Source organism: Bidens hawaiensis, unplaced genomic scaffold (genome assembly GCF_021521415.1).
Source record: "Bidens hawaiensis isolate Kalapana, Puna unplaced genomic scaffold, B.hawaiensis_p1.1 tig00004551_1, whole genome shotgun sequence".
NCBI classification, from domain to species: domain Eukaryota; kingdom Viridiplantae; phylum Streptophyta; class Magnoliopsida; order Asterales; family Asteraceae; genus Bidens; species Bidens hawaiensis.
Window position 1 is genome coordinate 1,713,885 of NW_027491277.1, and position 15,144 is coordinate 1,729,028.

The 15,144-nt window shown below is 35.3% G+C and overlaps 1 protein-coding gene and 2 pseudogenes across 1 annotated transcript; 1 reads left to right on the forward strand and 2 right to left on the reverse strand.

Annotated features, from left to right (window-relative positions):
• Window positions 1-1,451: 1,451 nt before the first annotated feature.
• On the reverse strand, window positions 1,452-3,815 carry LOC143626982 (putative polygalacturonase At3g15720; annotated as a pseudogene).
• Window positions 3,816-7,867: 4,052 nt separating this feature from the next.
• Window positions 7,868-8,635, reverse strand: LOC143626983 (uncharacterized). Its single transcript, XM_077096893.1, has one exon. It carries the CDS (start codon window positions 8,633-8,635, stop codon window positions 7,868-7,870), a length of 768 nt encoding a protein of 255 aa, XP_076953008.1.
• A 150-nt stretch (window positions 8,636-8,785) lies between these two features.
• Window positions 8,786-14,967, forward strand: LOC143626984 (putative polygalacturonase At3g15720; annotated as a pseudogene).
• The last annotated feature ends 177 nt before the right edge of the window (window positions 14,968-15,144 follow it).

A 15,144-nucleotide genomic window follows, 5' to 3' on the forward strand; every position in this document is an offset into this window, starting at 1 on the left:
TACTTTATTTTTATTTCCTTTTATTTTATCTTATTATTTTTCTTTATTTTTAACTTATTTTTCTATCTTTATTTTTAACTTATTTGTAAATATTTTTTGAATATGTCACATCTTTAGCAGGAGAAAATGAGTTAAGTATAACTCATCAAAAATATTTTCAGTTTTTTTAAGAAAGACTAAAATGAGTCATTTGACTAGTCAAAATATTTTATATTCTCTTTAAGAAAATAAGAAAAAAAAATTAAAAAGATATTCTCTTGTTTAAGGGAGCTCCTGTTTAAAGAGAGTCGGATAATTAAAAATTCTAAAATTTTGAGAAATTGATCCGACTTTTGAAAAATGATAAGAAATTGTCTTTAATGATCCTAACACATGGAAAGAGTAGATAAAAAATCATCAAGATCATTGATTGATGTGTAGATAGGCTTGACAAATAAATAAGTGTCATAGTGATTTAAACTTAAATTTCTGCCTATGCTAGTGGTTATACTCTTATGAAGCGGTTGCCGACTCCAAAATAAGTCATATCAATGAAGGCAAAAATGTTATTAGTCAGTCGTACACGAGTCCGTTAATGATTGATCACCATAAAAATTATTCTTGCTTCAAAATACAAATATTGAAAATCAAAATGCTAATGTTAAAGCAGAAAAACTGCAAAGTGCTTAAAAGATTCAAATCAACAATAAAATTCTTGATAATTAACAAACAAAAAGGGGTATATTAGAACTACGTAACATGGGGCCAAAAAGTAAGTCTTAAACACTTTATATGAAGGCTTGTATGTTCGTATGGCATGTGAGTCCATGGTTCAATCTTTAAATTGTTTGAAAAAAAATTTGTAAAAAGTTTAAATAAGCTCAAAAATGTTTTGATCAATCATTAGGGGGTCGGAGTCAATTCAGGGTGACGCTAATGAACGCAAACTATGCCTGAGGTATGATGGAGTTTTTTACATGTCGGATTAATTGGGGACAATCTGCCATCCACAGATAAGAATTGACATTGAACATGGCATATAAGAGACACTAAACTGACCATTTACTGGCCATGCCTAAATGCTTATTATGTGTTTTTTTTGGTTAAAGCGACAACTATAATTGAATGTGATTTTCATACTTTGTATGTTCGAATTAAGTATTGTGTGACTTCTAATACAATAAATAATGCTGCATTTTCTTGAACATATTCAAACACCGGGGACAAAAGAACAAACGGCCAACGCCACCAACCGACTAACAGAAGACTACAAATTGCTAATGACCTAAGCTAATGATCTGCCAAATCAAAGCTCCAATTTTTAAATCACATAGTTAGTCACTCTTTGGCAAATCTACTCAACTTTCGGATAAAAAGCGTGTTAGGTCAACAATATCATGTACCTAGAAGTTAACACTTATTATATGCTTTTGTAGCTAAACTTAATCTTATGGCTGTAGCTTTGTCTATTCTTACTCATCAGTAGGCTCAAACCTAGCGCAACACCCGGGCTGTATAACCTAGTTATTATATAAAAAAGGTGTGTTTATAGATAAACAAAACAGTTTACATCTTGTCCCAATATATTTAGGGTTGCATATAATTAATTATCTAAGTACGTACATCTAACACTTGGGTAGGTAGAAACAAATTCCCCTTTAGCATTGTTACAGTAAGAAAAAAACGCCGGACCAGTGATTCCAACTTGATTTGTATAGATTCCATAACACTTAAATCTTTCGCTGCAGTCGAACGTAATCGCTTGATTTCTCGCCGAGGACCCATGTATATTCAGATATTTCACATCATACACATGCACAGATGAGCGTGAGCGTGCTGACTATTTAGAAAACCAAGCGATACATTAGGCAACAGGATATATAAAGGACTATATAATAAAATAGCTCGATGAAACATAGACACTTACTCGTGGTTGGTAAAAAGCACGTTTAGTATTAACGTGGTAATGCTGAGTAATTATGATTGGATTTTGTACGTTTACCATAGTAATATCCTCATATACTATCCCCCTAGCATAGCCACTTCCACCCTACGGTGCAAGAACACGATAAAGATCAAATGTTAGTTCAAAACGATAGAAAATTTATTAAATTTTACCTCCACAGTCTTGATTCTTAACCCATTTGTGGTTCCAGTGAGTTTACAGTTTCGTATGTTTACTTTTTCGACTGTGTCATAATCTCCGTTTTCCCCAAGGCTTCCAATACTACATAAACACATAAATGGCTATGAGACGGGAACTTTGTGTAAATGTGACAATCAATATAAGAAAAAAGCATTAATCATCTGATACCTTAGGCCATGGCCAGGTCCGCAGAACACCCCCGTTACATTGAGATCATATATCCCACTGTTGATAGCCACACAATCATCACCTATTTGTATCGAAATGGTTGGAACATTGCAATATAGAAGAAAACTATTTTAAAAGAACTAAGAAGTTAGTATAAGTCAAATACCGGTTTGTATGTTAGAGTCATGGATATGTACGCTTGATGAATAAGAAATATCGATCCCATCAGTATTAGGGCTGTTCGCGGGCGCTAAAATTTGAAGATATCCAAGATTTACGTTTTGGCTATTAATAATGCTAATATGAAGGCTTGGGCTGTCAATATGAGTTGTCCCAACCAGTCGAAGACAATTGCATTGATTGAAATGTAAAGCCTAAAGCAATTTACATTTACATGTCAGCGTTTTCAAACTCGACATATGCATAATAAGTACGTACACATCTTACCGTTGGGCGTTTGCATATTTTGGCAGCATCCTGCAGTGGTAAACAAATCCTGTTAGTAAGCTCTTTAAGTTGTTTGATATAGCACTCAAGCAAGATTCAAAAACTAACCTTGTTTCCCCACCATAACGAACCCCGTCCATTGATCTGGCCATGCCCTTAAATTGAGAGTCCATGCACATAAGAGAAAGACAACCAAATAGGTTTGTTTTCACAACCTCTCCATCCATTCAGTGTATTCGGTGCAATGATGTTACCCCAAAGCTATTCATCCAAAAAATATGTATATTATTAGATAAAATTACCCTAAAAGAAGTTTTCACATGAAGTTTTCTTTTAGGTTTCCTAATCATACCTTTAGGAAAGGGAATTTTAGTGATAAAAATCCACATTTACAAATGCATATGTACGAAAAACAAATAAAAAGGCATACTTTTATAATAATCATAAACATAATCGTCTTTACCTTTTTAATAAGCAATATGTGTTAGTTTGAATTGAAAATTATAAGCATTATTCTTTAAATCATACTGAAAAGAGCACAATATGTAAACTAAGAATAATAAATACCATTTGATGTTTGAGGGGCGGCAAATTAATATTTAAAAATTGCTTTAAACCCGTAGGAGATCCATAACCATTTGTTTTGTGTTTTTAACTTTTTATATCGATTCAACCTTTAACATATGTTAGTTATTGGCTCATTTTACCTCAACATTCACCGCTGGGAATCTGCATGAACCATTGAACGTAATCAGGCCTATTAAAAATGTCTTCCCCGGTGGTATGACCAACGTTGGGTATCGTGACGTGTCACTACATAAACCAGCCCATGCTCGAACAAAAGCCTACAAACATGAACCAATAAATTAGAAAACATTCAATTTTGCATGATATGTACGTAACCACATTCTCTTTAATTTACAGAATTGGTTTACGTTGGTGTCATCCGTGTACCCATCTCCTTTTGCACCATAAGCTGTGACATCAAAAATCGCCGCGCTTACAGTTTGTGGGATAAATATAATGTAACAAAAGCTCAACACGAAAGCCATCAGTAAACCCTGCAAAGAGGAGATGAAAGGCTACTTAGTTTAAGTGTAAATCAAGGACAATATGACTTACTCATTTGTGTGTTGTTCATATATCTTACCATTTTTAGTACCAATTAAAGATGGTTATTCTGCTGTTGCTTGATGATCCGCAATGCCACTATTTATATTGTGAGTAATATTGTGAGAAATGTAACTTGATTAAGTGTATGTGTATGTATATGTGCTAAATTAATAAGACATAATCACAATTAATTCAAATATTTTGAATCAAATGTGATTATTTCTTATTTATTAGTACAAGATTCAAAATATTTCCATATCAATAATAAATTAAATGCATTGTTTGACTATTTTATGTGTTCATGTATTTCTTTTGCCATGTATTTTTATGTTGCTTGAATGAATTGTACACTTGGATTTATATTAATTTATAAAAAGCTAATAAGTTTAATAAGTTATTTATAAAAGCTTCAAAATGAATCGTTTTTAAATGGCTCACTAACTTATTTCTTTTTTAAAAACAAATAAAATATTTTCAAAAGCTTACTCTAACACTCTTTTAGTATAGAACTTTAAAAAAAAAGAATTAAGTACTAGTCCAAAACAAAAAAAATAAAAAAACAAGAAAAAAAGCATTGACATAGTGATTTAGTTTCTACGTTCATTATCATCATGCATGAACCACATAATTTCGTTATAATGCTGTATATTATATGTTGGATATCAAGAGCAAACAAGATAACAAGTATTGAATCAAATAAGGTTTTCTCTCTTTCAATTGAAATCAAATTTGCAGTGTACATAAAAACTGAAAATAGCAAAGGCTTAAACAGCCAAATACATAACGTAAACTAACAAGAAAATAGGAAACAAAATAGAACTGATAATACGCAGAAATACTAGGTCTTCAACTAATCCAACCTTGACTTATTAAACTTCATAACATATACTTGAGAGAAACCCATGCACGTGCCAATTACTCATGTGAATTATTTCCAACACTCCCCCATAATTCACATTCCATAACTCCGAGTTGATACTTGAAGAATACAAACTTCTCTTGAGGAAAGGCCTTGGTTAGGATATTGGCTAATTGATCATTGGTGGTGCAATGCTCCAACTTTACTACTTCCTGTTCCACCATATCACGAATGAAATGATATTTCAGCTCAATATGTTTTGATCTACTATGGAAGACAGGATTTTTAGTTAAACAAATGGTGGATTTTTTGTCACAAAACACAACCGTAGCCTCTGTTTGTTCCCAGCCCAGATCTTGTAGAACCCTTCTTATCCAAATAGCTTGACATGTAGCACTAGTGGCTGCTACATACTCCGCCTCAGTGCTAGACAATGCAACTGTGGGCTGTATCTTTGTATTCCAAGTTACCACACCATTACTAATTGAGAACACTTGAGCTGAAACACTCTTTCTATCATCTACGCAGCCAACCCAATCACTATCGGAGTACTCCAATCAACTTAATCTCCCTTTTATCTTATGCCCTTCAGTACCATATACCAAACTTCTTTGTTCCTACCAAATACCTCATAATTACCTTGACAACACCCATATGCAATTTGGATGAAGACTGCATAAATCTTGAGACATAACTTACAGCAAACGTAATGTCAGGTCTAGTGTGAGTCAAGTACATTAGACCACCAACCATGCTTCGATACATAGTAGAATTAACCTTATCTGCCCCATCATCAAGTTGCAGCTTTTCTTGAGAATTCATAGGAGTACTTTCTACATTAGCTGATTCAAGCCCATACTTCTTTAGAAATTCTGCAGTATACTTTTCTTGAGACACAAATACCCCTCGTCTTGTTTGCTTCACTTCTAGGCCCAGGAAGTAATTAAGCAACCCCAAATCGGTCATCTCGAAAGTAGTCATCATGCCTTGTTTGAAATCATTAGCCAACATGGAACAAGAACTAGTGTAAATAATGTCATCTACATAGATACACACATAGATAACATTACCTGCACTAGTTCTTTTGGTGTATAGAGTCGGCTCATTCTCACTTCTTTGATACCCATGAGACACAAAATAGGTATCAATCTTTGCATACCAGGCCCAGGGCCTGCTTTAAGCCGTACAAGGCTTTAAGCAAGACATATACATGATTTTCTTTCCCTTCTATCTCATAACCTTCCGGCTGTTCCACAAAGATCTCTTCTTTAAGCTCTCCATTTAGGAAAGCTGACTTCACGTCAAGCTGAAATAGAGACCAGCCCAAACATGCAACAATAGAAATAACAATTCGGATAGTTTCAAACCTGGCAACCGGAGCAAATGTCTCTTGAAAGTTAACACCTTCCTTTTGAGTGTAGCCTTTAGCCACAAGTTTGGCTTTATACTTGATCACTTCCCCTTGAGGATTCAACTTAGTTTTGTAGAGCCACTTCACCCAATAATGTTTCTGTGACTTGGAGGTTTAACTAACTTCCAAGTATTGTTGTGATTTATCGAATCAAGTTCTTCTTTCATTGCCTTCTGCCACTCTTTCATTTGACTAGCATCTTTGTAACATTGAGGATCGGTGGTAGACAAGGCAAATTGGCAGGATTGCAGAACCTCTTCTAAGTTTCGTACCCTTAAAGGTGAAGTGCTTGTATCTGTTGGTGCAATTCGGGACCCTGCATCAACGGTGTAACAAAAGAAGGTGAAGGATTCTCACCTTGAAAAGAAGATGGCCCAGCGTCAGAGTTATGAGCAGGTTGCTCAACATACTCCTCATCCGATAAATCTTCTGAGTCATCCTCAACCAACTGATATGACTCATTATCAGTTTTACCCTTCCAATCCCATTGTTCTTCTCCAACAAATTCTACATCTCTTCTGGTACTTATCTTTTTGGTAATGGGATTATACAACCTGAAAGCCTTAGACTGACTTGAATACCCGATAAAAATATTTTTCTCAGACCTTTGATCCAACTTTCTTCTCATCTGAGCAGGAAGTAGATCGTATGCAATACAGCCGAACACCCTCATGTTGTGGACAATTGGCTTTCTATTCATCCACACTTCAAAGGGTGTTTTATCATCAAGGGATTTAGTCGGAGACATGTTAAGAATGAGGACTGCAGTGGCTGCAGCCTCTGCCAAAAAATAATTGGGCAAATGTTTTGCCCTTAACATGCTCCTTGTCAGATTTAGAACGGTCATATTCCTCCTTTCAGAGATGCCATTTTGTTCAGAAGTGTAAGGAGCCATTAATTCCCTTTTTATCCCATTGAGTTCACAAAATGAGTTGAACTCATTTGAACAATACTCCCCACCCCTATCAGTTCTTAGCACCTTAATTTGATTACCACTTTGCTTTTCAATCATGGCTTTAAAAACTTTAAATTTTGAGAAAGCTTCGGCCTTTCTTTCAAGAAAGTATATCCAACACATACGAGAGAAGTCATCAACAAATAGTATGAAATACTTACTTCCACCAAGGCTTGGAATCTGCATTGGACCGCACACATCCGAATGTACAAGTTCCAACTTATGAGCAGCTCGCCAAGAGTTCACATGGAATGACAACCTTGTTTGCTTGCCGAGTATGCACCCTTCACAATAATGTATGCCCCTGATAGGAGGCAGGCCATGTACCATTCCTTTATCATGAAGTAACTTCAGTCCTTCAACATTTAAGTGTCCATACCTGGCATGCCATAGTCTTGACACCTCATCACCTTTGGACTGCTTTGTATAATCTCTGGTTTTAGCCGCATCAAGCAGGAACATGTTGTTTGGGGCCAATTTGACTCTGATCATCTCAGTCCGAGTTTCCTTGTGAGTGATGATGCACTCATCATCCTCAAAGTGTAGTACAAATCCCCTTCTCATAAGTTGTCCTATACTCAAGAGGTTATACTCTAATCTGGGAGCATAGTACACATCACACAAAATTTTTGAATCTCCACTGCTAGTGTTGATTCGTATGTCCCCCTTTCCTTCAACCTTTACTTGCTTCTTATCACCCAGATTTATTTGGAGTTTAACTGTTTCATCCAACCTCACAAACCCTTCTTTAACTCTTGTCATGTGTTTCGAACATCCAGAATCAATGAACTATGGGGCATTAGTTGTGTGAGACTCCGTGTTTGCCACCAACATGAAGTCTTGAGAGCACCGATCTCCCCCATCAATACAAGCCACAAACAACATTTTATCTTCATTCCTAGGCTGTTCATCTTCTTGATCAGCCAAGTTAGCATGTTGTTCTTCCTTATTAAACCAACAATCTTTCTTGTAGTGGCCAAATCTTTTATATAGATGGCATTGAGGTCCTCGACCTCTTTCACCAAATCTTCCTCTACCTCTGCCTCTAAATTGACCACCACCTCTGCCCCAATCTGCCGGGCTTCTTCTAGCATTTTGCATAGCCTGAAGGGCTTGTTCATCATTCTTCAGATCAGCCTTATCTTCTTCATTTATCCCCAACATCCTCTCTTCTTGGGACTGAAGAGATCCCATCAACTTTACCGGAGTTAGAGTCGACAGGTCTAATGATACCTCAATTGAAGGTACCACGTAATCAAACTTCGGGGACAGACTTCTCAAAACCTTTTCTACTATTTTCTTATCTGTTACAGCTTCTCCATAAGCCTGTTGCTGGCTTACAATACTCATGACTCTTGAAAAATAGTCACCAATCATCTCTCCATTCTTCATCTGGATATTCTCAAAGTCCCTTCTCAGACCTTGTAGTTTCACGGATTTTACTTGTGAATCACCTTGAAACTCAATTCTCAAGGTATCCCAAGTTTCTTTAGCAGTTGACGTACCAGCAATTCTTGAAAACAATTGATCGGCAACCCCTTGTTGGATCAGTGCCATGTCTTTAGCATCTTCTTCTTGGCCTCTCTCAATTGATTAGCGTTTCCTTCGGGGACACCCGTCTCAACCAATTCCCACAAATCATTTGACATGAGAATTGTTTTCATACGGATGTTCCAGTGTTCGTATCCATCTCCCTTGAAGACCGGTATGGAGGTATTTGCAGTAGGCAGTAGGCTCACTCATGATTAGGATTTGAACAAAAGAAAGGAAGCTCACGGGTAGGGATATGATCACACAGCCTGGTGCTCTGATACCACAATGTTGGATATCAAGAGCAAACAAGATAACAAGTATTGAATCAAATAGGGTTTTCTCTCTTTCAATTAAAATCAAATTTGCAGTGTACATAAAAACTGAAAATAGCAAAGGCTTATATAGCCAAATACATAACGTAAACTAACAAGAAAATAGGAAACAAACTAGAACTAATAATACGCAGAAATACTAGGTCTTCAACTAATCCAACCTTGACTTATTAAACTTCATAACGGATACTTGAGAGAAACCCATGCACGTGCCAATTACTCATGTGAATTATTTCCAACATTATAAACTGTTTGTTAAAACCATGGTTTTAATTGTTTGTTTAAAAATAGTGTTTCCACGTTCTGGTAAACACGATTGTAAATTCCAATTGTTGTTTTCTTTATTAATTTTTCATTTAATTTCTGATAATTAATATAAATCTAAGTGTACAATTCATTCAAGCATTTAAACTGTTCTTGGATACCATTAATTCCAGCAAACAACATTTATTTAGTCTTTAAATATGTTTTTAAGTGGATATTCACATTTTTTTAGTCTTTAGATGTTGCGATAGACATGATCAAGTATGAACTGACTTAGAAATAATATGAGATATAGTTATGAGAGGTTGATATACTTATAAGAGGCGCATTTTTACTATCTCTTTAACATATTTATTCTTATTATAATAAAATTAATTTATGTGATATTAATAGAGTTGACTTATCCTATAAAGGGTCATAGAAATAATAAATAGGAGAAGCTATAAGACTGGGCACTATGGGCGCATTTAGGGGCATCTTTGGGGCGCTGAATACCGCAGTGGACTGTGGAAATGGGGGGCGTGGAAGGAGGGGCAGCTTCACAACGATGGGCGCGGAAGGGGCAGCTTCTCTCCCTCCCTCCCTCTCACATACACATACATATATATATGTATATATAATATTGGGGCGTCCAAGTGGCTTTAAACCATATCAGGACGTTTTGGAGATCTTATGTAGTTCTTGAACCTCCATTTGAAATCATCAAAGTTACTTACAAAAGACATTAACTTTGAAGGTTTGTTGGGGTTCCAGCCTCATTTTCCAACATTAGACAACTTTTTAACATCTGGGGATCGTTTGTCATATTCTAAATCAAGATAGGAATGAAACAGACTCAGTCCAGAAGTTCTAAGTACAAATAAATCAAGTTCAAGTTTAAACGAATCGAGTTTTAATTAGATCGAACCAAATGGTAAATGGATCGAATCGAATAGCAAAATGAATCGAATTGAATTTGAAATTAATCGAATCGAATAGAGACTCGATTTGATTGGTTTTGATTTCGATTTGATTGGTTTGAAATTTAGATTTGATTGGTTTCTAATCTCGATGTGATTGGTTTGAAATCTCGATTCGATTGATTTCAAACTAGATTCGATTTAAATACTCAGATAATACAACTTTACTTTTTGCAAGGATCTTCAAGCAAGTACACTTTTTGCCATTTTTGGAAACTTAATTCAACACATTCTTAAAGCCGAAGCACCTCTTAACAACTTCAAACACAAATTTCAAGCTTAAACAAAGTTCTTACTTAAACTCGAACCCCTTTAATAACATTTTAACACACTTTTGTACCAATTTCAAGCTTGCACAACAACTATTAAGCCCGAAACCACTTTAAACACTTGAAAACAAGTCTCAAACAATCAAACAAGACCAAAATCCAAGGTTGTGACCCAGTAACCACAACTAGTAAAGTCGAAAGCTTTTATACCAGTCGTAGGTTCTATGAACAGATCAAACAACTAGTTCTTGAATTAATCACTAACTACAAGCTAGTGGAAATCATTTGTAGCCAACCGAGATCCCGGATCTTGTTGGTGTTGTTATTACCTTAAAATAAAAGAAAGGGAGAGAGTAGAGAAAGTTGGTGAAAGAATAAGATACTTTGCAAAAGGTTGTTTGTTGCATGGGAATGCTTCACCTTATATAGGTGAAGCAATTCCATGCCCACTTGTATTATAACGGCCCAATGGGCTCAATATACATGGCCTTGGCCCAAACATAAAAAAGAAGCAACCAATAAGTTAACAAGATACATCGTAAATTGTATAATTAAACAAATATAAAAGACTATTAAATATAACGGGACCCTACATTTAGATATTGTCATTTAAATTGTATGATAGTGTTTTGTGAGCTATGAACCAACAGTCCACTCCCTGTCATATTCCAACGTAGGTTAGGGCCGGTGTAACAATTAATTACAAGCTAAAGTACTTAATTTTAAATCATCAACGTGTAGTCGGGTCAACTCGGCCAAACTTTTTTCAAAGTCAACAAGAGTCAAACTTTGGTCAAACACAAATAAACAATGAGTTTGTTTGGATACTATGGGTTCAAGGAACCCTCTTACATTTACATACGCACTTGTATACTTTAGGATAATTGTATGAGATCTTTTGCTTTAGTTGATGACTTTGTTTATTAGCACACACTCGATGTGATTTTTCATTTCCCCTCTCTTGTACTTACTCCTTTTGGGGAATAAAACATGCACAAACCTTTTTTGATCTTGTAAGATTGTTTTTATCGCACATATACATAGTGAATTTAACCACCGAAAGTCCTCAGACACTTTGTACTGTTAACTAAGGTTAATTGGTGAGGTAATATTGAGTAGCACTACCGAGCTTGACAAACCCACCCGTGTAAGCCGCTCTTACTTGAATCGAGGTTGACCGGGTGTAAAATTGACCTAAGCATTGCCAACTTAGGGTAAAGACTTGGTGGGAGGCACAAACTAACGTATTAGCTTCAGTCGCAATGACCCACGCTATTGTATCATGAATACTAGAGTAATTAACTAGTGCTAAAAACTTTGTTTATATTATCTGCATATTTAAATAAGTTGTTTTTAGCATGTCTTTCCTAGGTCCCTCAAGGTGCACACCAGAAATTAGGTTGATTCATGGATGCACGGATTTCGTCATGTATCGAAGCGTACTTAAGGTTTCTCAAGAAATGATATGTTTGGGTCCCTACGTGCACACTCTGGGTTAAAATGTTATACTTGTTTATGCTTCCGCAAAACACAATTTATACTGTAACTATATTTTCTAATTAATGACGAGCAATAGTAAATGATAATTATCGTTATTAAATGGTTGTTCGGTATAACACATTTCTTGATCATGATATGTCATACGCCTCACGGTAAAACCTCGTTAGTTAAAAATTGAGGGCGTGACAATTAGGAAGAAGAAAAATGAAGTTTTCAAGAAAACACTCATTTTGATAAATAATTTTCAAATCTCCCATTTATTTCACCAACACCATTTTAGGAAAAAGAAACTCATAGTAAAAGCACTAAAATATAGTAATTACATGCTTTATCCAAATTAATTAGACGTATACATGTTATATCTGTGGACATTATATATATTTGTTTAGTAATCATGTTATGGAATATTTGAAATGGTTAAAAAAATTAACGCATCCAAAGGAAATGTCAATTGGAATTTAAAATCAGGTTTAGCAAACGAGAAAACACAATTATAAAAAAAATAAAAACATATGGTTGTAATAAATAGTTTATAATTTACAATATTTTAATGAAAATCTCTATCGTTCATGCATGGTGATAATGATTGTCAAAATTAAATCACTTGGTCAAAGACTTTTTGACTAGTACATGAACACATTTAAAAAATTTTTCATACAAAGACACAGATTATCACTGATAATCTGTGTCTTTGTATGAAAAATTTTTAAAAGTGTTTATGTACTAGTCAAAGAACACATTTAATTTATTTTTGGTATGAAAATAATTAGAATCTTGGCATGCACTTAATCTACTTGTATTTCTCACAATATAAATTGATGCACTAGATCATCAAGCAACAACAGCATTACCACCTTCAGTTGGTTCTAGAAAATGGTAAGAAATATGAGCAACGTATTGGAGTCATGGTTTTTGTTCATTATACTTAAATTAAGTAATGTTTCTTCTCCTCTTCGCAGGGTTTACTTATGGTTTTTGTGTTGAGCTTTTGCTACATTTTATTTATCCCACACACTGTAAGCGCGGCGATTTTTGATGTCACAGCTTATGGTGCAAAAGGAGACGGGTACACAGATGACACCAATGTAAACCAATTCTATAAATTAAAGAGAATGTGGTTACATATCATATAAAATTGACTGTTTACTAATTTATTGGTTCATGTTTGTAGGCTTTTCGTCAAGCATGGGGCAGTTTATGCAATGACAGGTCACGAGACCGGACGTTGGTCATACCGCCAGGGAAGACATTTCTAATTGGCCAGATTATGGTCAATGGTCCATGCAAATTCCCAGCGGTGAATGTTAAGGTAAAATGAGTCAATAACTGAGATATATCAAAGATTGAACCGATATCAAGAACACAAAACAATCGATTTTGTTTTTTTTTTATAGTTACATATTGTTTTCTTTTCCTTATGAGTACTTTGATTAATGTTCATAATTTTTGTTACAAAATAGTGTCTCTCTACGCTATCCACATTTTCAATTCAAAATAAACATATATTGCTTGCTAAAAAGCTAAAGACTCTAACTTTTACGATTATTATAAGAGTATGCCTTTTAATTTATTTTTCGTACAAGATTCATGTGTAAATGTTGATTTTTTGGGCTAAAAATTCACTTTTCTAGTGATGTAAATACGAAACCTAAAAGAAAACTTCATGTGAAAACTTATTGGGCTAAGTTTCTCTAATATTTTTATTTTGTTTTGATGAATAGCTTCTGGGTAACATCATTGCACCTAATACACTGAGTGGATGGAGAGGTTGTGAAAAGAGTCCCATTTGGATATCTTTCTCTTGGGTGCCTGGACTCACAATTAGCGGGGGTGGCCAAATCAATGGTCGGGTCCGGATGTGGTGGGGAAACACGGTTGGTTTACTGAAGATTGCTTGAGTTAATCTATATCAAACAACATAAAGAGCTTACTAACCTGAGATTTGTTTGCCTCTGCAGGCTGCAGCCAGAAAATGCCAGCGCCCAACGGTAAGATGTGTGCTCTTTATGCATCGATGTCAAGTTTGAAAAGGCTAACATGTGAATTGTTTTAGGCTTTACATTTCAATCAATGCAATGGTCTTCGACTGAGTGGGACAGCTCATATTGACAGCCCAAGCCTCCATATTAGCATTATTAATAGCCAAAACGTCGATCTTGGAAACCTTCGAATTTTAGCGCCTGGAAACAGCCCCAATACTGATGGGATTGATATTGCTTATTCATCACACATAAATATCCATGACTCTAATATTCAAACTGGTATTTGACTTATACCAGCTTCTTGCTTCTTATACAATAGTCAGTTTTCTTCTATATTGCAATGTTTCAACCATTTCGATACGATAAAAATAGGTGATGATTGTGTGGCTATTAACGGTGGCATATACGATATCAATGTAACCAGGGTGCTCTGCGGACCTGGCCATGGCATAAGGTATCATATGATTAATGCTTTTTTCTTATGTTGATTGTCACATTTATACAAACTTCCCCTCACATAGCCATTTATGTGTTTATGTAGTATTGGAAGCCTTGGGGAAAACGGAAGTCATGACACAGTTGAAAAAGTGCACGTACGATACTGTAACCTCACTGGAACCACAAACGGATTACGAATCAAGACAGTAGCGGTAATATTTAGTATAACCTTATAGAAATGTTCTATCCTTTTAAGATATCATTTGATCTTTGTCGTGTTCTTGTACCGCAGGGTGGAACTGGGTATGCTAGGGGGATCGTATTTCAGGATATTCGGTTAGTAAACGTACAAAATCCAATCATAATTGATCAGCATTACGACATCACTACAAAAAACAAAAATGTTGTACATGTGAGCGATGTGAAGTATCTGAATATACATGGGTCCTGGCGACAAATCAAGCGATTACGTTCGACTGCAGTGAAAATTTTGGGTGTACTGGAATCTTTACAGACCAAGTTGGAATAACTGGTCCTCCTGGCGTTTTTTCTTACTGTAACCATGCCAGAGGGTTATTTGTTTCTACCAACCCAGTTGTTAAATGTAGTTAGCTAGATAATTTATATGTAACCCCCCATATATTGGGACTATATCCATGAACTGTAACTGAGTTTCTTAAATCAAAGTTAACTGCTCTATACTCTTAGTTCGTTATCAACTTTATATACATACATGGAGCATTTGGTTTTATCATAATACGATCTGAAAAGCATTTGGTGTCACTTTCA

What these genes read in the sequence shown, in the direction of transcription:
- LOC143626983 (XM_077096893.1), bottom strand. Translation starts at nt 8,635, where the DNA reads ATGGCACTGATCCAACAAGGGGTTGCCGATCAATTGTTTTCAAGAATT.